Source organism: Podarcis gaigeae (assembly GCF_964106915.1).
Source record: "Podarcis gaigeae genome assembly, chromosome: 11".
Taxonomy (NCBI): domain Eukaryota; kingdom Metazoa; phylum Chordata; class Lepidosauria; order Squamata; family Lacertidae; genus Podarcis; species Podarcis gaigeae.
In genome coordinates this window covers 27,803,136-27,827,380 of record NC_139687.1, presented here as the reverse complement: position 1 = coordinate 27,827,380, position 24,245 = coordinate 27,803,136, and the positions used below count along the sequence as shown (strand labels likewise).

The window sequence follows — 24,245 nt, the reverse complement described above, 5'->3', positions numbered from 1 at the left end:
TGAAACGTGGAAAGGTTAAAGATGGGAGGGGGAAAGCCCTAGAAGCCGCAAATGCATACTCAAAATAATTTAACTCGCCCCCATCCCCGATCTTTTAAAACAGACATATTACTTGCGCTCACAACCAAGGGCTGGGAAAATGGTAGCTCCTAGAATGTCTTTACTGAATGTTTATGGCTAGCAACCCGATCCTAAGCGTGTTTACTCAGAGCTCACGTCTACTTGGCTCAGTGGGATTTATGATTGGGTTTAGGATCGCAGCCGGATCCGATTCTAATCCGGTTATGGATGGGGTGTGCGTGCAGATCAATGTTTGACCATATAGGAAAAGATGGCGAATTATTCCAGATTAATACACACACACACACACCCACACCCACACACACCCATAGCTGTCAACGTTTTCCTTTTTTTAAGGGGAATTCCTTTATTCCGAATAGGATTCCTCGCAAGAAAAGGGAAAAGTTGACAGCTATGACACACACGCAACTACAGGAACAGATACGGCAAGTGCTGCGAAACGGCGCGTCGACCTCTCCTCCTGGATGTGGCGCCGAGGGCCGCGGAGCAAGGCGCCTAGCCAGGCAAGCTGCGAGCTTCCTCTCCCACCGCCTGCTCTTGCAGCCGAGGCGGCAGGCGCTGCTCCGTCTGAAGCAGCCCAGCCCAGGCAGGGGGAGGGATTGCACAAGCCCCGGAGCAGAAAATGGTCGGCCGGGGTTGGTGCGAGAGGCGAAGCTAGCCGGGGACGCCGCCGTGCCGAGAAGAAGGGGAAGCGCAGCAGCGCCGGAGACCCTCTTTTTTTCCTGCCTTCGTCGTCATCCGGGCTGTTGTTTTCCCTGCTGTCGACCGATATTATTGCATGCATGCAGCGGATTTGAGCACCGGCCGCCGCAGCCGCCCGGGCAACATGCAGCTGTCTCCCTGCGGGGCGGAGGAAGCGGAGTGAGGAGGAGCCGCAGCGGCGGCGGCGGGGTTCTGCTTTCTTCTTCTTCATTTGCGTGTGTGTTTCTCCTCCTCCCGCCACCCCGCCTAGTTTGGGCTTTTTGCTCGCGGGAAAATGGAGCCTTTCCCCAGTAACGGTGAGTACGACAGCTCCTTCCTCCCCTCTGTCTCTCTGTCTGGCCTTTCGGCTCGCCAGCTGTAACCAGACTCCTCCTCGCCCCTCATGCTGTTGTTGCTGCTGGAGGAGGAGAGCTCCGAGGGTGGCAGAAAGCACCCGGCCCCGAGGCGGCAACAAGAGAGAGGCCGTGCGCCCCGGCGGCTGTGCCGGGAAAGGGAGACTTGCTGCATCCGCGCAAGGCCGCGCGCAGCCTGAAGGTCAGGGGGTCGCCTCCCCAAAAGGAAAGCGCCGGGGTGAAGGAGCCATGCACTAGCGCGCCCACCCTCCGCCTCGCCTCCACCCGCAACTTGAAGCTCTGAGCTAAGCGAGCTCGGACGACCCCCGAAGCTCCTGGAAAGGAAAGTTTGGCGGGAGGAAGCCGCCTCGTGGCCTGAAGCGAGGCGCTTCTGAGGCGCACCAGCGCCTCTGGATTGGAAAAGTAGGAGCGCCCAGCTAGGCGATCCTTCCAGGGAGGAAGAGCTTTCAGTGGGGCTGGAGTGGCCTGTCCGTGTGGACAAGAGCCCTTCTTTGGAAGGGTACCTGCGAAGAGCCACAACCTTGGCCTTGGGGCAGTAGCCCCATCTTGAATGAGGCAAACGCTCCCCAACCTGTTGTAACTTGCTCTCTTGGTTTATTGACTTTGCCATTTCCAAAAGCTCCTTCGAACTATGCGCTGGTTTGCTCAAATGCCCCCGCTGTGTCGGTTTTGTTTTCAGCCCAAAGACTCAATGCTAGGATGGAAGATGGTGACAAACTTTAGACATGCTGACTGTTGTTCAGTAGGCCAACAAACTTGACTTTAGTGGGGCTTGGTGTGGGGAGGGGACACCTAGCGAACCACTTCAATGTCTGGGACAAGAAGCGTTGCCTTCTCTACCCATGAACTCTAAATAATTGTCCATTATTTTTGTTTAATAAACTTGCATATCTCCTTTTTAAAAAGTTAATGCTATTTAGAGAAAATCCACAAACCACATCTCGCCTAAACAAAAGGAGAACCAAGACTACTACTTGAGTTCTTAGTGCAAGGATTGTTAGCAGCTGGGGGGGGGGGGGAGGTTATAAAAAGCTAAAACCTTTGAAGCCATTCAGTGTAACTGCAAAATTAATTGTTTGTTTTACTCCCATAATATTTACATGATGATTGCAGCAGTGAGTCTTGTGGCTCCCTTCAAGACTTAATAAACATGGTGTGAGGTTTCATAGACTAGTTTATTTCAGGAGATGAATGAAGTGTTGCCCTGTGTTACATGTGTGTATATATATGCATATAGTTGAGGCAGGGGATTGTAAACTGAAGTCAGAAGATAATTGTGTTCTTACTTAGGAGGACAACATTTCATGCACCTAATGAAGTGAAATGTAGTCCATGAAATCTTATGGCATAATACATTTGTTTGCCTTTAAGTTGTCATAAGATTCTCTCCTGTTTTTACCAACTGTGTTGTTTCTCACGTATAAGATTTCATTCCCCGCCAGAATTTAGCTGTAAAATGCAAGGGGTGCTCTCAAATCTCCAAACTACATGACAGTTTAGAGTGACAAACATTATCTGGCACCATCAAATTGATGATGTCAGGGAAACTTGTTAGGCAGAATGCAAGAGTAACAGTTCACAGGTGTGAAACTGTCTTAAAGCTGTTTAAAATAGATAGAATGCTAAAATTATGGAAGAATCTCTGTGATCTTTTCCTACATTTTAAAAAAGCTTTATGAAGCTGTAGCACACACATACAAAAAAAAACCCCCAACAAAAAAACCCAGAATCAATATTGGAACCTGGGAATTTCCCCCTATATAGAGGCCTTGTGTGTGGCTTTAGTCTGTAAAACTTTGTATTGCTTAAATTGAATTCATGCACGTTGCGCAAAACGCTCACAAGAGTTTATCACAAGAAATAAGAGATGCATGGGACAACATGTTACCTTCATAAAGGCATGATTCCAAATCCGGATTTGCCAGCATAACCAGAGGCAGATGTTGCAAATATGATGCCCTCTGGTTGGATTAAACTCCCATTAATCCTGACCTTTGGCCATGCTGGATGGGACTGATGGGAGTTGTAGTCCAACAACAGCTGGAGGGCACAGCTTACTTTCTCTGATCTAGGGACAGGAGCATTTGAAGTGTGGGAAGGACTAATGATACATCCCACCCACCAACCAACCCTGCCTCCCCTTAAGTGACTCCAAGGCTGTTTGTTTCTCACTAACTGGGCAAGGCTTTTGGTTTTAAAAACTTGCTGTGGCAGGAAGTGAGAGAGTGGAACTTGCTTAAAGGGGCTGGGGGCCATTTGCAGACGAGAGAGGTGGATGGATTAAAAGTAAACCCTTTTCCCCACCTAACAAATGGTTTCCTGCCTTTGATTAGTGTTTTGAGAAAGTATAGTAACTATTATTGTTGTTGTTGTTGTTGTTGTTATTTATTACATTTCTATAGGATCCTTCATCTAAGGATCACAGGGCAGTTTACAATATAAAAACAGATGATAGATGATAGATAGATAGATAGATAGATAGATAGATAGATAGATAGATAGATAGATAGATAGAACGGACAGTACTCCTTTGCTTTGGTATAGTTCATAGTTGCCTGTACATGAGAATGTTCCTCAAGCATTCTTCTGAGACATGTCGAGGTTTCATTTATGGAGCATGTTATTGCCTTTTTAACCACTGGCACCTGCAGCAGGTCCTTTACTTGATACTGGAGATACTATAGTAAGACTGTACAAATGTCCCCCCAAAAAGTCCTAAAATCCCTTTCCTTAAATGGTATAGATTAGGAAGAAATGGGCTACTGGGCCAGTGCCACTTTGGTTCAATTCACATGGTCTCTTATCCTGGGATATTTTATCTTGCGTCTTATTAACCCCCTCCGTTGGATGGCTGCTGCTTCTTCTTCTTCTTCTTCATTTTGTTGCATTTATATATAGCTTTTCTGACGCGGCACCCAAGGCAGTTTACAATTTTAAATGACTAAAACCCAGGGTCCCAACTCTATGATTTTTTAAAATGATATAACATTTGTTTGGTAGAGGGAAGGAGACGGGCTCTGATGTTGCCTGTGCCTTCCTGCTCCCTCATCTTTCTTCCACCTAACAGTGCAGGTGGTGTCTTTCGGCCCTGTAGGCCTTGTGAATCATGATTGTGTTTTAAAGAATTCATATGTTATAGCAAGCATCATTCAGGTAGCAGAGTATATTGGCATTTAAATTCTTTGCTTGCTTCTAAGCCACAGCACTTGAATAGGGAAAGGAGACACATAATCTGATCTGCCAAAGCTTACTCTTGTTCTGGCAGAACAGGAAATATAAGTATTTCTGTTTCAGAGGGTAATCACATATTTCTGCTATTTCTCCCCGTTAAAACTTAAAAAAACACACCACATCTCAGTGCCCTTCCATCTGGGCTCTATTCAAACCTCTTCCATTGTTTAAAACCACCATGTTCCTTTCAGTGTCTTTTCATCTTTGCTTTACTCAAACTTCTCCCCCTTTTTTTTAAACCACCACTTTCCCTATCTCAGTGGGGAAGTGCTCTCTCTCTCTCTCTTTCACACCCCACCCCCTTCTTATCCCCCACCAATGCCTTCCATTAACCTGCCCCCACAAGTCATTTACTGTACTACAGACATGAGTTTCCTCCTTTTTCTTCCTGCTTCTTCCTCCTTCCCCTGCCTATAGAATCATAGAAACAGACGGAAGACAAAGTAGTGTAAATGCAGTATAGACAGAAAAATCATTATCAGTGAGATGCAAATGTATTCTGGTCTCTAGTCAAGATTTATCTTCTTTTCAGTACTGCCTTGTTATGTTGACTGAATCTCAGGGGCCTGAGGAGAAACCTCTAGTTTCTGGCTGACTCATAAAAGCATTTAAATACATGATTCCTTATAACTTTTTTGTAAACGTGCATTGTGTTTGCTAGCACCCAATCAGTCACAGAAATGGATGAAATTATTTGTTAGTAAGCTATTACTTGGCACCAGTAGTATGACCATATGAAACTGAATTTGCCAGAGATAAAATTGAGAGAATGGAATGGCTAAAGTCGGTTAGCTTAAAACCATAAACCAATATCCTTTGTATATTACACCTGCAATGTAACCAAAAGATCCGAGAGATAATGGTTATGTATTGTGTTCTATAGTCTTGTTTTGTTCTCAATTTAAGTCTTTTATTTCTTCAGTGTGACTAAGTCTATGTGCATATGTGGTTGTGTTCTTGGTTTACCTTAACCGTTATTTGAACTGTGTGCTATTTCCATAAGAAACAGTTTGACGTGTTCCAACATGTATTGCTTTGGTTTGGCATCTCTGGAATTGAGAGTTTAATGTGCTAAGACAAGGTATTGGTCAAAGGTAGGTCAAGGAATCATTAGGTTTTAATGGAGGTACTGGAGTAAAAGTTGTCTTGCGTTCTTGTAGAAGAGACTTCGATTCTTTTTACAGAATGACAGGTGTTTTCTCATACCACTATGTTCAGAAAACATTTTTTTAAAAATAATATTTATTAACAGTTGAAAGACTATAAAAGAAAGAAAAGGAATTCAACAATACAATACAGTACAATACAAAAACAAAAACACTACGTAACACTAAAACATTGAATTAACAAAACAAAACAAACACAAACAATTTAAAACACATCCAATAATTTCAGTATCTTATCTTTCATTCACTTGTTTCCATGACCTCCTCACACCTTCCTTTTTGTATTCCATTTCAATTAACTGTTTCAGCAATTCCTTTCCATCTTCCTCTGTTTTCTGTCCTGTAATTTATCTTAACTTATTCTAACCTTATTTTTTCCCCTTTAATACATTAAAAATCTATTTGTACTTAATTCCTTATAACATTTCTGCTAAAGCCATATAACTTCATTCCAACATTTTTCTAACATTCATTAATTTTACAGTATTTCTGTAAATAATCTTTAAATTTTTTCCAGTCTTCTTCCACCTATGTTCAGAAAACATAACATTATGTGCAGCGTTCAAAACTCCCATTGTTCTAGGCACATTTTGCTCTAGGTGCTAAAAAAGCGAGCAATTTCTGAGCTCTGGACTCAGCACGGTGCCTAAGATTTCACATTAAAATCTCCACTCCTGACACTGAGGGTGTGGGAGGAGAAATTCCTGCCTGCTCAACTTCCAAGAAATCACAGCATCAGGCAAGCTGATAGGTTCTGCCTCTCAGCTGGCCTTACAGAAAGGCACCGTTTGGAGGGACCCTCATAAGAATATTAAGGGGTCTTTGTAGTCTTAAGATGACTAGACCATGTGAAAAATGTAAGATTTTAGCTGCAATTCATTAATTTTCAGCTTTGTGTTCTTGTTATAAAAAAGTCTGCCTAGACATTCCATTGTTGCACCCATAACCTAGGTTTAAGGTGCCATTTAGCTCCTAGCTTTCATTTCTCAGTTTCTAACACTGGTTATGTGGTTGTCGTATCAGATTTAGGGGTGTGTTTATACTTAGCCTTTCCCCCTTCCAGGCAAGCTGATTACGCTTTAATGGGTATATTGGAAGGATGTGATAAGAGCATGCAACTAATTAATTTTAATTACTAATTTTTTTAAAGATGCTTTGGAAGAAAGAATTTGAAATAAACTTGGATTGGTATATGATTGAATGAGAATGAGCATAGCATTTTGGCCATTTTCCACTACATTAGTAGTTTTTATTTCTATTGACACTTTCTGATGGAATATTAAGGTCAGCCAGGTTAAGAATGCAGAAGGCCATAATCCAAATCTCATTTGTTAAGACCCTTATCTGCTCTGCTGACATTCGTATGCTACTCTGTTTTGGCTTACCCGGCCGGATGTGTACTAGTATTAGCACCACACTATTGAAGAGAGGCTATAATCATATGATAACTCTACAGTGGAATAAAATACCCCCCACAGATTCAAACAATTATTACATTACAGTCAAATACTGACAGAGAGATGGATTGCATACAGGAAAACAACAGGTAATTCTCCAAGGGCAAAGGGGACTCTAGTCTGCTGATTAAACCTTTTATAGAAACACATGAATAACAGGGTGAATTAATTTAAACAATTGATTTAAGTTGCCAAGGGGGCACAAGACCAATTTAAGTTTAATGTTGTAAATACACAGCTATATGATGGGAGTTGATCAGATACGTCCCAACCATGGAAGTGGTAGTCTGCTGCATGTGTGTGTTGATTCTTTGGAAAGACCCATGTGACTGGCCCCCATCATGTTATTAAAAAATGGCTGCCAGACTGCTAGTGCAATCCTTAAAGGAACCACCAATGGAAGATATTGTGGAAAACAAGAAGTTTGTCCTTCAGCACCATTTTTGTGGGTGTGCCTCTTAAAAACTTTGTTTTGGGTTTCCTTTTTGACAAGCGTGCAGAAAAGTTGGAATGTGCAAGTTCCTTTTGGAGTCTTATGAAGTCCAGTTTATAAAGAGACCTGGATTCCAAATTGATTTCTAAGATTTCCTGAGTGCAGAGGAAAGATAAAGAGAGGGGGAGGATTTTTGACAAGTGCAGCCTTTGAAGAAGTTCTGATTGCACCCTCTGTGTCCCATTTGTTTCAATGAGATATGGCTTTTGACTTTACCTTCTTGCTATGTTTTTAGGTTGAATTCCTAAGGATTGTGTTGCTCAACGTATCTCAGCAATTTTGTTCTTTAGAATTTGGTCAAGTGTTTCTGAAATTGTTGCTGTTCACATGCTACTTATATTTGGGAGTTCATAACCCATTTCTCCCCTCCCTCACCAAGGAGGAACAAGTTCATTGAAATAATATGGCTTCTCCTGTCTTCTCTATATTCCTGCAATACCTCACAATTCCACCATTAACTATATGTTCATGGAGTTGTTTCCTAGCAAGAGCAATGAGCAATGTAAATAATTTTAAGTGACCCTGATAGGGATGGAAAGAGCTATGCTTTCATTTTAGAGAAAAAGAGTTGAGTAGGATTTGTACTCATTTGTTCCTTTCACTGGTTAAAATGTTGAAATATTGAAAACTATTTTTAAAGTGCATTAGACTAAAGATGCGGAAAACATGGCCTATGCAGATGTCAGCTGTGGGTAATTCTCTAGGTAAACGAAAGTGGTACAACAATACAGGATGCAACTAACTTCTTACATCTACTCTCAGTTTTCAGGAACCATGAAAATGTGGGTGAGTCAGTTGCATGTAATTAAATATACAGCTTTAACCACATAGCTTACAGAGTAGCAGTGAACTTGTTAACTTTAAATATGAAAGACGTGGTTTTTCAATTAACATATGACATGTGTAACTTTTACTTTCTGGCACATCAGAGTTGGAGTTTTGATGTTGCGGACAGTCTCTATTGATCCCCCCCTCCCAGTTCATGTTCATAAGTTAATATATATGAAAAGTTTCTCTTAAACTGGTGCAAGGTAACCATCTGCGGGGTATTTCAGCAGAACAAGTTGTTCAGCATACCTTTCTCTGCAAAGGACTTGAACCAAAGTTGCCTGAAGGGTCTTTTTTGCAAATCTTTATAAATAAGCTCAGGTGAGAAACTCTTAAAACAGATGTTAAGTTTCAGAAGCTGCTGTTACTGCAGTTATATGTGGGCATTTCACAGTTCTCCAGTTTTTATCATTTACAGAATCTTGTAGCAACAAAGGATCTAGAAAAACCTGATCAGGTTCCCTGTTCGCGTGCCACACAGGTCAATATTAACTAAAGTATAGGCATTTGGACACCAATTAATGTATAGCCCTTTTGCTTCAGCTAGATGCATGTTCCACCCCATTTCTCCCTTCCTCTAATGCACATAGATGAGAGAAGTTATGGTGAGCATTTGCTACTCAGTGTCCTACCGCTTTGAATATTGATTTAAATGCCTACTATCTTTTAAATGGGTCTTAATATTCTACCGTCATTGCCAATGGGTTGGGGGAAAGAAGTGCTATGAAAAGTTCTGTGATACAGCTATCATAATAGCAGCAATTGTACTGTGCTCTCTAAGGTAGCGTTCACCAAATAATAATAATAATAATAATAATAATAATAATAATAATAATAATTTATTTATACCCCGCCCATTTGGTTGGGTTTCCACAGCCACTCTGGGCGGCTTCCAACAAAACACTAAAATACAATAACCTATTAAACATCAAAAACTTCCCTAAACAGAGCTGCCTTCAGATGACCTGCATATGTTTTGGACTACAATTTAAATATTTTTTCTTGGTTTTACTGTTTTATCATTTGTACATTGCTTTGAGGTTTGTTTTGTTTTTTTACAATCAGGCAGTGTATAAATTTTTGTTAAATAAATAAAGCAATTCCGATCAGCTTCAGGCAGCTAGCTTGGGAAGTACAATTTTCTGCAGCGAAATAATTTGCATAATAATGAAAATAGTGCTGGTTATACTTGGCAAGTTATTGGCATAATGTTGCTTGCTAATGCTTTCTTTTTTAATGAGCTTGCTTTGAAGGGTAGGGTGGGGGAGAATTTTATTATTGCACTCAAATGGTCTATATTGAAGCTTTGCTTTAAAAAAAAGTCAGGTGAGGTTTTATATGACATAGTTGTTATAAAGTTGTGTGCCGCCTCAATTGCCTTTGAGCATCGAAAGGCAAGAAAGATGAATAAATGCAAATGTGAACCATAGTTTGGGAAAGTCTTTAACCAAATGCATGATGATGACGACGATGATCTCAATGATTTAGTTGTGGTGCATGTTTTGTTCTGGAAAAAGTCACAGATAGAAGCCAGTGTTATGCTGACTTTGTCGGTCTGACTTGGTAAAAATCCTTATGCATGAACTAACAGAGGCACTTCAATCCGTCTTGGAGGTTTTTGATAAAAGATTGAGCAGGAATCTTGTCACAGGTGCTCAGAGACCAGGCTATTCTGTATTGCTTGATTTTCATTTCATGGCTTGCTCTGAACTGCTGCTTGTCCAGATTTAAAACAGTTAGTATTACATTAATACTCTTTATAAAAGTCTAAATCTATTGCATTTTAATTAAGGCATTTCTAATACACAGTGTTTGGTGGTGAAAGTGTAGCATATGTAGTACAGGTTTCATGTAAGAAGTATTACTTTGTGGTGTTGGTAGTTTCATTCAGGTGCCGAAGTATGTAAGAGCCCCTTGCCAAGTGGATAGCCCCAATTTCCATACTATCATGGCACATTGTTGGCTACAGCTAGCATAGACATGGACTCATCCACTTGTTAAGCAACTTTTGCTAATTAAATCTTCTGCATAAAGTTGTCCCTGCATGAACACATGTCCACTGTGTTCCTTCATGGGTACCATAATGAGAGACACAACCATCTGCATACATGCAAACTATGCTTGAAAAGCCCCAAATCCCCAACCACCCAACAATTCAAACAGCTGATATGCTTCTTTTGTGTTTCAGATCGAATTCCATTACCTAGGAATATGATTGAAAACAGCATGTTTGAAGAAGAACCTGATGTGGTTGACCTGGCTAAAGAGCCCTGCTTGCATCCCTTGGAGCCTGACGAAGTGGAGTATGAGCCAAGGAGTTCTCGGCTCCTTGTCCGTGGTCTTGGAGATCACGAAATGGATGAGGATGAAGAGGACTATGAATCGTCAGCCAAACTTCTGGGAATGTCTTTTATGAATAGAAGCACAGGCCTGCGCGGTAACACAGTGGGCTACAGGCAGAGTTCAGATGGATCATGTTCTGCACCATCTGTAAGGACCACAGTGATTTGTGCTGTTGTTCTTGTGATTGCTGTCTCCGTAATAATGGCAATCTACCTTCTTCCCAAATGTACCTTTACCAAAGAAGGCTGTCATAAGCAAAACCACACAATGGACGATATATATCCTTTGGCAACAAATGGAAAGCCCTTTCCATGGGCAAATTTCAGGCTACCAGGTGCTGTTGTGCCAGTACATTATGATATTGTCTTGCAGCCAAACTTAACCACTATGAAGTTTTGGGGTTCAGTCCAGATAACTGTGAAAGTCCTCCAGGTGACCTGGCATATCATTCTTCACAGCTCAAAACTTAACATTACCAAGGTAACTCTTTCTTCATCAGGCTCAAGCCAGCCAAAGCAAGCCGAGCTTCGGGAATATCCACTGAATGACCAGATTGCAATTTTTGCCCCCGAGGCTCTCCTTGTAGGACAACAATATAACATCAACATGGAGTATTCCTCTAATTTATCAGAAAGTTACTCTGGCTTTTACCGAATCGCTTATAACAATGACAACAGAAATTCAACAAAAAGGTAAAGTTGGGAAATGATGTATTTCTACCTCATTTGTAATACATTATGGGAGTTGAAGTACAGCAGTATCTGGAAGCTCACAGGATTCTCACTCATATTTCAAGGAACCTGCCACCTCCTTGAATTTTTTCAAGTGATCTACAAGAAGTGTACTGCCCAAGATGAAATTATAAACCTAGTTCAAATCTCTTTGATGCCATAAACCTAGTAGATAGATTTGGGCAAGCTACGTTCAATTTTAAACCATGTGCAACATGGAGATGATAACATTGCTTTCCTTAACTGGATTGTTCTAAGAATTACTGAGAGTGTATGCAAAGTGTTTTGAATATTCAAGGCACTCCATAAAATGTTAAGTATGTATTGAAAAGTTCAAGCATTCTGAACAAGGAAAACTTCCTTTGTAATCTTTTGATGTTGCAGTTATTGATTGTGCCTTTGGGTCTGGGAATTAAATTTGCTAAAGTGTTCTTCAGGAGTAAAAAGGAAAGTGTTCATCCTCTCCACTAGTTTTTGTTCCTTTAGGTAGAATGCAGGCATATATGTAGACTGTAAACTATGTTTGGTTTTTGTTATCAAGCCTTGATCAAAACCAAATTCTAGAATTCAATCTAGAATTTTTGTTTCAGAGCCAGATCTTTGTGTAGCTTAATCCGTTAGGATACAGCAGATCTTTTGCAATGTACATTAAGCTAGGGCTAGTATAAGGAACGTAAAAGGCACAGTGGTAGACAACTCCTTAGAGCTTGTTTACAGGTGGCCTGAGAAACTATTTTTAAGATTCATATACAATTCTGAAGTAATAAATATACATCATAATATTCAAATTCCAAGCAGGAGCTGCATTGCCAAATATTCATGTGATCCTAATGTTGTAGTAATAAATTTGGCATTTTTTTGGTACAATTTTTGACAGGGTAGCAGTATTGCCTTTCCTGAACAAATGCATAAGGCTATATAATTTTCCTTTTAAGTATATTTTTCTCAACAGCTAATGGCTAATAATGATAAGAGCAAATGGATTTTCTTTTGATTTTCATCAGGTGGCTTGCAGCAACCCAGTTTGAACCCTTGTCAGCAAGGTCAGCTTTTCCGTGCTTTGATGAACCAGCATTCAAAGCCACTTTCCAAGTCTCTGTCAAGAGAGATAATCAGCATTCTGCTTTGTCAAATATGCCAAAGGTAAAATCCTGCCATATTTTTGTTTGTGGGAGATGGGTACCTATGCTGCTATGCTCCACTGGATATATAGCATGGGCACCTCTGGCCGAAGGTGGCCCTCAAGGCCTCTCTTCCCACCCTTGGAATTATCCTGAGGTCATGCCCTACACTGCCTCTGCTCCTTAAGTGCTTTAAACCTGGCTGGAATGTGACCTTGAACTGTGGTGATGCCTCTTACTCACCTGTATGGAGAGGGAGGGGTGTGTGTGTGCGTGAGAGAGAGAAACCTCTGACTCTTGCATGGTTGTAATGTAGCCCTACTGTAGAAAGTTAAGAGTTGGAACCACTGTCCTAACCATGTTTGTCTGTGGCCGACCTACCTGCAGCCCCCAGAATACTGTCTATCAGAGGATCTGTTTCACAAGCTGAAAAAAGCATCAAACCACTGGTATATAATATATGCCTCAGAACACTAGTGGCTGGCGATCACAATCTGGAGAACACCTTTGTGTTTTCTGTGTAGTATTCCCATAAGCATCTCATGGCCCACTATGGGAACAGAATGCCCGACTAGATGGGACTTTGCTCTTACATTCTTAATAATGTGCTCATAGTGTTGGCACAGAACAGCTGTTTAGTTCATCACATGACATGGCATTCTGTGCTTTGCCTTTGCTTTTATGTTGCAGAAAAAATGTGAATATGTTGGCATTGTGTGGCTATAGGGAATTTGAAAACAAAAGAGCCATACAAAAAGTCGTGTTTTCCACAAAGGCCAGCTGGATGCCTCTGAGAAGTCCACAAGCAGTTTATGAAGGCAATAGCCCTCTCTTACTTGCTCCCAGAAACTGGTGTTGCATTTGGTAACCTCTGCACTTTCCATTGGAAGGTTAAACACAGTAAGGTCTATGATTTTCCAGCTGGGAAATGTGGTACTTGGTTCTCTGTGCTGTTATGGTAGCTGTGTATAGTTCTTTGGTTGCTATTTATGGCGCTGGTTGGGGTGAAATGGAAAGCACGGCAGCACCATTTTGCCCATGTTCTTTAAGATCCAGGAGACCCAGAAGGTGAAGAACCTGTGGCAGCAAGATGATGTTGTACTCCCAATTCCTATCAGCCCAGCCAGTCCAGCAACATCTGGAGAGCTGCAGGTTCTCTACCCCTGCTTGAGACAAATGGAGTTGGGGAGGAAGCATCTATGAAATTGATGGAACAGGGAACAGGACTCAGCCATAGCAATCAACAAGTCAGTTAAATCTCAGACAGGTGTTGGTGTTCTTTATATACCCTATACCAAAGACATAAGTTTTTTTGTCTTCTGGTTCTGGCCAGACATTTAAAAAATGTGGTTTGAGAAGCAATCCGCAGATAGGATATCTCTCTGCAGTGTGTCTTCTAGGGAGGCCCAACTGATGAGATATGTATCCGGGATTCGTCATATTTGTTTTAGTCTGTTAGATATAATGTCTGTGTGTATCAATAAGTTAGCCTCATTCTATGTGTGTTATGTGTGGTGACAGGACTGCCGCATCAAAATTGTAGGGGCGAAAGTGGGAGTTGAGCGCGTATGAGTTTTTCCTAATCCTTTGCTTATCTTTTTATCCCTTTTGCAAGCTATTCACGGCCTGTTTGCCACTGCTTCTTTGTCCATTCTGCAGCTTCGGCACAGTTTTTCTTAAAAAATAAGAGCAGCTTGCTGAGGCAACAGAGGTCATACAAGGAGTGTAATGTCATGTAGCCATGAAGCCATTCAGGTTTGACTAAAGGATATTATGAAACCACATCAGAGTCAGCTCAGGAAGCATTGCCTTCTGTCCGAATTGACTCTGTGGTGATATCACAGAGCTAAATTAATTGTGTGACATCACTACAGAGCCAAAACTGAGAGAGTGTCCTAACTCTTCGGGTGAACATTTCTCCCCTGTTTCAACTACTTTTCATGGAACAGACAGAAAAAAGGGTGCCTTAACTGGGGGGTGAAGTTTTTCATAAAACATGTTGCCCACTATTTAGTTTCAGTCATCATAATACTAATTGCAAACCATTGGGCAATACAGGCCTAGGGAAATAACGATATGCAACACTTAACATTTTGCATATTAATTCCAGTTCTAGCCTGTATATAGTTTGCATCACTCTATTTTTTTTACTGTGTCAACACAGGGTTGGCATCTTTGAGCTTTACTCTTGCCCCAGGGCCTCTAGGTTTCTATTAAACACTTACATTTTGTTTGTGTTTCCAGAAAGCAACCAAATCTCTGGCAGATGGATTGGTTCAAGATGAGTTCTATCCAAGTGTGAAAATGAGCACTTACCTAGTAGCTATCATCGTTGGAAACTTGGCAAATCGCACTAAGGAAACAAACGGGATTCAGGTATGTGTTCCTTTAGCTCTTGAGCGTAAGCTTTTTCATTCTCAGAATTTTTCAGGAAGTGCCCTTTGTGTGAATTGAAGAAAGCTGTGTCCCCTCCCTTGTGCCAGCATACACTGTCTGAAGTAGGTTGTGGTTTTCTGGCCTAGACCCACCAAAACCAGCCAGCTCTGCTGCTGCTGCTTGCTTGTTTCAAATTACTATGAAGGAATCTCAAAGTTCAGCTAAACCAAATAAGCCACATAGGTGTATATTTGTGAACTGCCGCAGGTGGGGCAGTGGTATTACAAATAACCTTGCAGAAGAAAGGGTAGCTTCTTCCTTGGGTTGTTTTTCCTGGGTGTGGCCACAAACCCGCTGCTGACCCAAATATGAAGTTTTGTGTGTCAGAGCCGTAAACTCATATTTAGCTCTGTAGAGTCTCAGTTGGTAGTAGCAACCTATGGGGTATAACATAGTCGTGGAGCTGCACTCCTGACACCTGCTTCACTGCAGCGTATCTGGGAGGCAGGGAGGCAGCAAGGTCAGGGCTGCACAGGTACCCTGGTCTCTACTTGGTCCACACATGCAGTGCAGGCCTCTCTACTGCTTTGCCTTGCCTCAGCTCTATCCAGGTAAGCTAATGTGATGCTAGTGTTAGGAAGGCAGCTCTTCCTTACCACAGAGGTTGCTGCTGCCAATTGTGAAGGCAGCTTTTGATTTCCCCTGTATTCTCTTTTTTTAATCTCTGGAATAATAACCACTTCTGGTGGTAGTTAGTGGTGGCTCATGGGGGGGGGGTAGAAGCACATGCACCCCCCCTGGGCTCATTGAGAAGACGATGGGGATGAGGTCAGGGGTCCTCTAGGAGGGCTGTCTCCATCCAGGGGGTGGGCACACCTGTGGGGCAGCCACAACCAAATCCCCAAGGATACACAGCCACATCCCTGTCCCAGTAAACCCAGTACAACCACTGGGAGGATGCCGCTGCCTCCCCCCTCTCTCCCTCTGACCATGAGCCACCAGTGTTGCTGGTGGAGTTACTCAGAAAGTAGCACAAAGCTAAAACATGAACAAGGTTGTATTTACACAGTAGAAGCTGTTCAGAACTGCGGAACTCTTTGGAAATATCCCGATGTTGTTTGCATTCCGTTTTATTGCCTTGTTTAACAAGTGGTTCTCAGCCATAAAACACAGAAATCAGTTCTTTGAGCTGCCTTGCAAATGCTGCCTTTGCCAATTGTTTTAGTAAAACTGTGTTCATAAGAGCAGTTTTCTCACTTAAAAACTATCAGTGAAGCATATGCGTCTTGTGGGATTTTCTGTTTCATATTCTCTCTCCCCACCCCCACCCCTTTCCTTTTCCCCCACTGTGATAGGTATCTGTCTATTCTGTGCCACAAAAGTTGAACCATACTGAATATGCCTTAGACACAGCAGTGGAGCTCCTCAAGTTTTATCAGAAGTATTTTAATATAACATACCCGCTTCAAAAATTAGGTGAGATGCTTTATATTCTTGTGAGTTTGCATCTGTTGTTCATATATTCTTATGAGTTTGTTTTTAACCTGGTTTTTAATAGTATAAAGGTAGAGGAGAATTAATCACTGTAACATGGGGAAATAATTAATTACATAACTAAAATTAAGTGGAGTCCTTGTTACATTGTTCGAGAAAGTGCATGTTTCCTATGTTCATTGAGATTTGTGGGACTCATTAAATGTATAAACAAAATGGACATACCGTAGGCATTCCCTCCATAACACACACAGACATTCCCCCTTACTTTCTAGGAGGAAAAAAGTGAGTGTTATGGTGCAAAAAATACGGTAGGTTTGCAAGAGGCACCATGATGTTGAGCATGGAACATGGACATGTTCTATGAGCTTAAAGTTTAGTCTGTTTGACTAGGCTTTTTTAAAATTAAACTTGGTAAGGTTTTTTTTTTTTCTTTCCATTTTAGTACTGGTTTATTTACAAACTGGTGCCTTGTTCTTCATCTAGACTTGGTAGCTCTTCCTGACTTTGAGGCTGGAGCAATGGAAAACTGGGGTTTGATCACTTTTCGAGAGACAACACTCCTTCACGAGGACACGACATCTTCAGCCATGGATAAAAAGAGAGTAACAAGAGTCATTGCTCATGAGCTGGCACACCAGGTATGAAGGATCTCCCAATTTCTTCTTGTACTGCAGGATTTTCTCTTTTTTTAAAAAAATCATTGCAGTTCTGATTCATGCTGCTTACAAGAAAGCTTGCCTTTTCTCATTTTCTGCTGAGATAATTAGGCTGCATCTTTTGCACCACTAATAGGAAGTAGTTTCTCTCTCCCCTCCCCCTGCCTCAAATGAAAATTACTGTGACTGTGCACTCGTGATGGAGCAATGCTTTTGAGACAGACCTAGAGTGATTATATTTTCTCACGCTGCAAATTTGTCCAGACAGCATATAAGGAAGACAGAGCAACTGCAAGCTAGGTTTTTTTTTTCTTTTAATCTAATTTGACTACACGCTGTAACTCTTTGTACTAGGAGCAATGGAAAAGCATGATGGGATATGAACTGCTGGTGTGCATTATCTGCAATTGCCAAGTGGTGGTTGGGGGGGGGCAGGGTGGATAAAAAAATCAATGATTTTTTTTATTTAAGAAACTGGATTTTTTTTAAAATTTAAATCGGAGTTTTAAAATAAAATGCTTTTTGAGGAAAAATCTTTCTAAAGAAAGTTTTCTCTTTAAGTTACATTATAGTCCAAAGGCTATTCATCAGGAAATAAGGATTTGTTTTAAGTTTTTCATGTGTGCTAAAACTCAGTCTAAGTTTTTTTTTAATCCTTTAACACATCAGTTAACAAACATGGATACATATGCAATAATATTATTGTTTTAGTTAAATAAATTGTTTAAATTGTTATTAAGCAAATTATTATTTTTCTCCTTCCAATAAAGTGAGAGCTGTTTCCTAGTTCTGCTGGATCTCTCAGCGGCGTTTGATACCATCGACCATGACATCCTTCTGGACCGTCTTGAGGGGCTGGGAGCTGGGGGCACTGTCATACAGTGGTTCCGCTCCTTCCTCCTGGGCCGTGTTCAGAAAGTGGTGGTGGGGGATGAGTGTTCAGACCCCTGGGCTCTCACTTGTGGGGTGCCTCAGGGTTCTGTCCTCTCCCCCATGCTTTTCAACATCTACATGCAGCCGCTGGGAGGGATCATCAGGAGGTTTGGGCTGGGTGTTCATCAGTATGCAGATGATACCCAGCTCTACCTCTCTTTTAAATCAGAACCAGTGAAGGCGGTGAAGGTCCTGTGTGAGTGTCTGGAAGCGGTTGGAGGATGGATGGCGGCTAACAGATTGAGGTTGAATCCTGACAAGACAGAAGTACTGTTTTTGGGAGACAGGAGGCGGGCAGGTGTGGAGGATTCCCTGGTCCTGAATGGGGTACCTGTGCCCCTGAAGGACCAGGTGTGCAGCCTGGGAGTCATTTTGGACTCACAGCTGTCCATGGAGGCACAGGTCAAATCTGTATCCAGGGCAGCTGTTTACCAGCTCCATCTGGTATGTAGGCTGAGACCCTATCTGCCTGCAGACTGTCTCGCCAGAGTGGTACATGCTCTGGTTATCTCCCGCTTGGACTACTGCAATGCACTCTACGTGGGGCTACCTTTGAAGGTGACCCGGAAACTACAACTAATCCAGAATGCGGCAGCTAGACTGGTGACTGGGAGCGGCCGCCGAGACCATATAACACCGGTCTTGAAAGACCTACACTGGCTCCCAGTACGTTTCCGAGCACAATTCAAAGTGTTGGTGCTGACCTTTAAAGCCCTAAATGGCCTCGGTCCAGTATATCTGAAGGAGCGTCTCCTCCCCCATCGTTCTGCCCGGACACTGAGGTCCAGCTCCGAGGGCCTTCTGGCGGTTCCCTCACTGCGAGAGGCCAAGTTACAGGGAACCAGGCAGAGGGCCTTCTCGGTAGTGGCGCCTGCCCTGTGGAATGCCCTCCCATCAGATGTCAAAGCGATAAACAACTACCTGACATTCAGAAGACATCTGAAGGCAGCCCTGTTCAGGGAAGTTTTTAATATGTGACATTTTAGTGTATTTTTCATCTCTGTTGGAAGCCGGCCAGAGTGGCTGGGGAAACCCAGCCAGATGGGCGGGGTACAAATAATAAATTATTATTATTAATTATTATTAAAGTACAGCAGAAAAGTTGTCCAAATATAAACAGTTAACTTATTAAACTTCACAATAATTTCATAATTATCTATGTATTTCTAATAGCATAACCAAATCAGCAATTTTTGATATAACTGTAAAAATTACTCTGAAAATTTATTATTCCAAAAATGAAACCTTCATCTGGTTGTAAATATTGATTACACCAGCAGGAATGAGTCTTTCTGTAAAAAAATAATTTAAATCAAGTCTTACTGACTAGTGATTTAAATCAATTTGATTTAAACCAAATCCACCCTGGGGGGGGGGGGGATGTAAAATTTCTGTTCACAAGCACTCTTGCAGTTTAAATTAAAACAATTGAATGAGCAATTTTAAAAATATGTATATACAATATTTATTTACATTCAGATTTGTGTTTTGGGTTAACTGGGTGGTTAGGCCAATTTGCAGCAGCATGCCCCACTGAATGCTTCTGAAATGTTTGTTTCACATTCATGCACGATAAGCTGCCAGTATAAACATCTATGCAGCTGTAATGTGGTTTTCCTGAGTTGAGAAAATGCATGTAGCCCCACATGTCAAGGCAGAATGGGCTGTTTTACTGCTTCCTGTTGATGAAGATGATTGATGAAGACGGTTTGTTTCCCAGTATGGAACCTTCCTATCTATCTTGCATAGCTCCTTGAATACTCTTTAAAATCTTTATTCTTATACATAATCCATGGATTTATCTTTGGGCATGTTATCTAATAATGGGAATATGTATTTCCTTTGCATTCTTAGTGGTTTGGCAATCTGGTAACTATGGAATGGTGGAACGACCTGTGGCTGAATGAAGGATTTGCCACTTTTATGGAAAATTTTGCCTTGAAGAAAGTCTTCCCAGAATTATATACTGTAAGTGCAGTGAAGGGGTGTGTACAAAGTTTTTTTTAACTTGGCATAATCCGCTTTGGTCTCAGACTTCGTAGTTATACTTTGTTTTTAGGAGTTCTATTGTTCGAAGAAAAGAAAAATCATTGCTTTTGAAGCACTTGTAGTAAAATTCTAGCCATGGTGGAGTTGAACATATATATGGAATTCAACACACACACACACACACACACACACACACACACACAGAGAGAGAGAGAGAGAGAGAGAGAGAGAGAGAGTTTATTAGATAGCTCAGTTGGTACAGCATGAGACTCTTAATCTCAGGGTTGAGGTTTGAGACCCACATTGGGCAATGGATTCCTGCATTACAGGGGGTTGGACTAGATGACGCTCGTGGTCCCTTCCAACTCTAGGATATTTTTTAAAGCGTATTTAGGCTCCTTTTCAGGGCCTAACCCATTGAAGACAACTTCCATAATACACACCTTGTGTGAGCACAAGTGTGTGACTGATTGAGAAGAGAGTGTTGTATGTCTGCATCTGGTGCTTGTATGGTGGTAACAATAAGAGAGAGGAATAGGGGCACATGCATTTTTGTTTTCCCCAGCTCATTTTTGCTTGCCTACCCTTGCACCCCTGGAGTGTTGGTTAAGTTTGAATCCGGGCCTTGGGGTAAAATAGTTTTTACAGGCTTATAAACAAGTCAAGAATCGCTTGGAGAAAACTGCACACATTGGTGCCCTGAAGAAATAAAACTTCACCACTTGGTGGTGCCAGATTGCTTTAAAGAATGCACATTTTCTTTGTGGGTGACAGAAAACTTACCAACTTAATTTGTACTATTGACTATCTTCTCCTTGACCTTTTCTGCTCTCCTAATCTTTTGAAACGAATGGTCACCTGGGGTTGAACCTGGACATTGTGTCCAGGCCTCTGCATCTGAAGTGTTTGCCAATGGACGGTGCATTGAGGAACAGGCCCTAACAGTTTATGTAGAAATCTGAGTGTAGAATGAATTATAATAGACAGCCCTATGGCATTTAATAGCTTACCTGTTTCATTCAGTAAAGTGGAAACATAAAATATAGTCCATATCTTATAGCTGAAGTACACAATCTAAAATCCAAATCGGCTATAGACCTTGTTCAATATTGTTCTGGCTCAGTATTTCAATCTTATGCATCATATGCTGGAAAGCAAGTTTCAGCACACTTGGAAATAAATCCCACTGTGCTTGCTTCCTGGTTATTACATTCAGAACTGCATTGTTGGTGTGACTTGGGGGCGGGTGCTGTTGCATTCAGGTACAGCTTGCAGTTTTCCACGGCTATCAGGTTGTCCACTGTGAGCACAGACTGCTGAACTAGATGGACTTTTGGACAGGGCCAGCTGTAAATCTTCAAAGGCACACCAGTATCTAGAAGGGATTGTGTACAAGATAACTATTTCTCCAGATCTCCAATTCTGATAACAGTACTTACAGACTGGTCAAATTCCTCATGTTAGCATCTACTTGAGTTCACTTAAACTTTTTCCTGTTCTTCAGGATTACTCTTTTCCAAATCTGCAATTCAAGACAATGGAGAAAGATTCCATGAATTCATCTCATCCCATCTCCCTTGCCGTCCAGTCGTCAGAGGAGATCGAGCAAATGTTTGATGCCGTCTCCTATATCAAGGTAACTTCAAAAGTACTGGCAAATGTGCTTCTAATAAAATTAAATGCGCTTGAAAAGTTTGCACAAATATGTTTCAAATCACATTCCTGATGTGGGCAGCATAGGCGCCGACTCCATGGGGCCTGAGGGGGCCCGAGCCCCCTCAAAAATTCGTTTGGGGGGCTCTGCCCCCCCCAATAATTTAAGAAAATTATTAGTTATATTATGCTTTGTAAAATCACAAAATTATGTTGGTATTTTTTATTTTCCTTGTTTGACGATAGTTACCTTTTAAAATACATTCAGTAATGAGTTAAAACAAAGCCACTCCCGATCTAGAGAGGGGGTGGGGTTGCGGGCTCTCGACCCATCAACAATCTCACGGGGCTGGCGTCAGCCCCGCGAGAAGCGGGGATTCCCCCTAGCTCATTAATATTCACCGCCCACAGCGGCAGCCAATCGGCTGCCGCAAAGGGCGGGCCCTCACAGGTTCACTTAAGGTCGGGGCAGCCCGGGGCTCCCCCGCCCCCCCCCCAATATTTTTTATAAGTCGGCGCCCCTGGTGGGCAGCAGCAGGTCAGGCCCTGAAAGGTGGGGGGAAGGGTTTGCAGGGCGAGAGGACCATATAATGGAAACCTTTCACACCAACATGAGCAATTTTTAATCAGAAATTTTAGCTCAACAAGAATTGGTTACAAACGTTCCCTTTTCTCAGTGGAGGGGGGGAAACGGAATGTTGTTTCTCACATGCTTTTGCACTGAAATATCAATCCATTGTTTCTGAACATTTTAAGACACGACTAGAAGATCAGATGCACTTCCTAGACTTGCTGTCCTTACACTCTGTATCAATTTTCAGAATGTGATGCAGCGGTAGCCTTTGAATTCCAACTCCCATAAGCCCCAGGCAGCATGGGCAATGTTTGGGATAATGAGAGTTGTGCTCCAGTATATCTGGAGGCCTGGAAGCTCCCCATCCCTGGGATAGTTCTCAGCCTTCATCAGAGTTCAGAACTAACCAGTTAGTTTGAAAACAACATTTGAGCTATCCATGGTTACTCTTTGTTAACCAGGGTGTCTTACCATATTGTCTTACTTTGAATGTAACCAAAAGACTTTATAATCTGAATGAATAGAGAGACATTGCGTGCTCTTTTTGTAGTTCATGAAAATCTTTAATAAAAAATATTTTAAAAGCCAAAAAGAAAGAAGAGAGGGAGGGAGGCCACAAATCTCTGTGCCCCCCCCCCAATTTGTGGTTAAAAGGATGACATCTACACTAAGCCATCATTTATAAATATTTAGATTGAATTTTGCTAGTTCCTGTTTTCAGTTAATTCTCATAATTATCCACCATAAAACTCTTTGTTTCTAAACTTCTGTTTTCCCTTTTTGTAAACACTGTTTTGATTCAAAGAAGGAGCTCTTTGCTTAGGGTTAATACAGTTTTGATAAAATCAGGTGTCTATTCTTTCAAGACTAGATGCAACACTTTCTTTTCACAAGGTGGGCTTTTGCAAATAAAAGGCTATTCGTACACCCCCTTGAATATTTGTAAATGTATAAAAGGGAACTGGTATCTGCATAGATGATGACTTCGCTAGATATACATAATGGTTTAAATTCACATAATAAATGTGTAGAAAGCCGATGCATGTGAACTGATACTTTTTCATCTGCTATTTCCAATCAGTCCTAGTCATTTGTGGCCAGATCACATCTTGTTCAGATTTGAGGAATAGCTGAGACCGGCTTTTACCCTCCCATCTGTAAGCATGGCCAGAGGTGAAGTTTCGTTCACATCTTGAGCTGTTGATATGGAAGGGAGGGGAATTATAATATTGGGGGCATGTTATCCTTTTTGAGCCTTTATCTTTATATTCAGCCATCTCCAGCTGCTTGTGATCTTGAGGCCCTGCAGACATCTGGAAGAGGGAGAGGAGGAACACATACAAAAGCATGGTGGAAACTAATTATATAACTCCCTGTGGCAGCCACTTCTGTAGCCATTTCTGTATTCCTGGCTTTAACCACATGGAGTTTCTTAATACCACTGCAACTCCTGATGGTCAATTACTTAGCTCTCCCTTCCTACAATTTCCACAAACTAATATTCAGAAGCACACTTTCTCCAACTGTGAAGGCAGTGCATAGCCATCATGGCTGGTAGCTACTGATGTTTTCTCCGTGAATGCGTTCTAATTTTCTTTTAAAGCCATCTATATAGTGGCCCAAGTACCTTTTCCTCAGCAAGGAAAAAGCAAAAGCCAGTTGGTATGCTCTGTTGCAAACGGAAACTGAAAACATGGCCATTGCATTTCAAATAGGTATGTGATCTATTTTTCTCTTTACAGGGAGCTTCTCTCTTGTCAATGTTGAAAAACTATCTCCACAGTGATATCTTCCAAGCTAGTATTCAGTTATATCTGCATGACCACAGCTATGGGTCCACCCAAAGTGATGACTTGTGGGATAGCATGAATCAGGTAAAAATCTTGGACTAGGGGAGGGGAAGTGAACAAAGGTTTATTGATGTTACTTAGGTTGGCCACCACTGAATTGTACTGCAAAGTGTGCCATGGTGGATTTTGCTGGGAGCTCATCCACATGTCTGCTTGACCTGGCTCTTCCCCCTGGGAAAACCTGCTGAATCGGAACAGGCGTCCATTGGTT

The 24,245-nt window shown here is 41.8% G+C and overlaps 1 protein-coding gene across 3 annotated transcripts in view; it reads left to right on the top strand.

Annotated features, from left to right (window-relative positions):
• Positions 1-428: 428 nt before the first annotated feature.
• LOC310826898 (leucyl-cystinyl aminopeptidase-like) overlaps positions 429-24,245 on the top strand; it is a 43,352-nt gene continuing 19,535 nt past the window's right edge. The window contains exons 1-9 of one of the 3 annotated variants that reach the window (XM_083702236.1): positions 429-1,079; positions 10,500-11,346; positions 12,390-12,528; positions 14,751-14,882; positions 16,238-16,358; positions 16,863-17,017; positions 19,823-19,936; positions 21,462-21,593; positions 23,927-24,058. In XM_083702236.1, coding sequence (XP_083558362.1) covers positions 1,058-1,079; positions 10,500-11,346; positions 12,390-12,528; positions 14,751-14,882; positions 16,238-16,358; positions 16,863-17,017; positions 19,823-19,936; positions 21,462-21,593; positions 23,927-24,058 — 1,794 coding nt within the window. In that variant the 5' untranslated portion in view covers positions 429-1,057. Of the gene's footprint in view, positions 1,080-1,106; positions 1,539-10,499; positions 11,347-12,389; positions 12,529-14,750; positions 14,883-16,237; positions 16,359-16,862; positions 17,018-19,822; positions 19,937-21,461; positions 21,594-23,926; positions 24,059-24,245 lie in introns of those variants that run through there. The other 2 variants (XM_083702238.1, XM_083702237.1) reach the window with 2 other exon arrangements.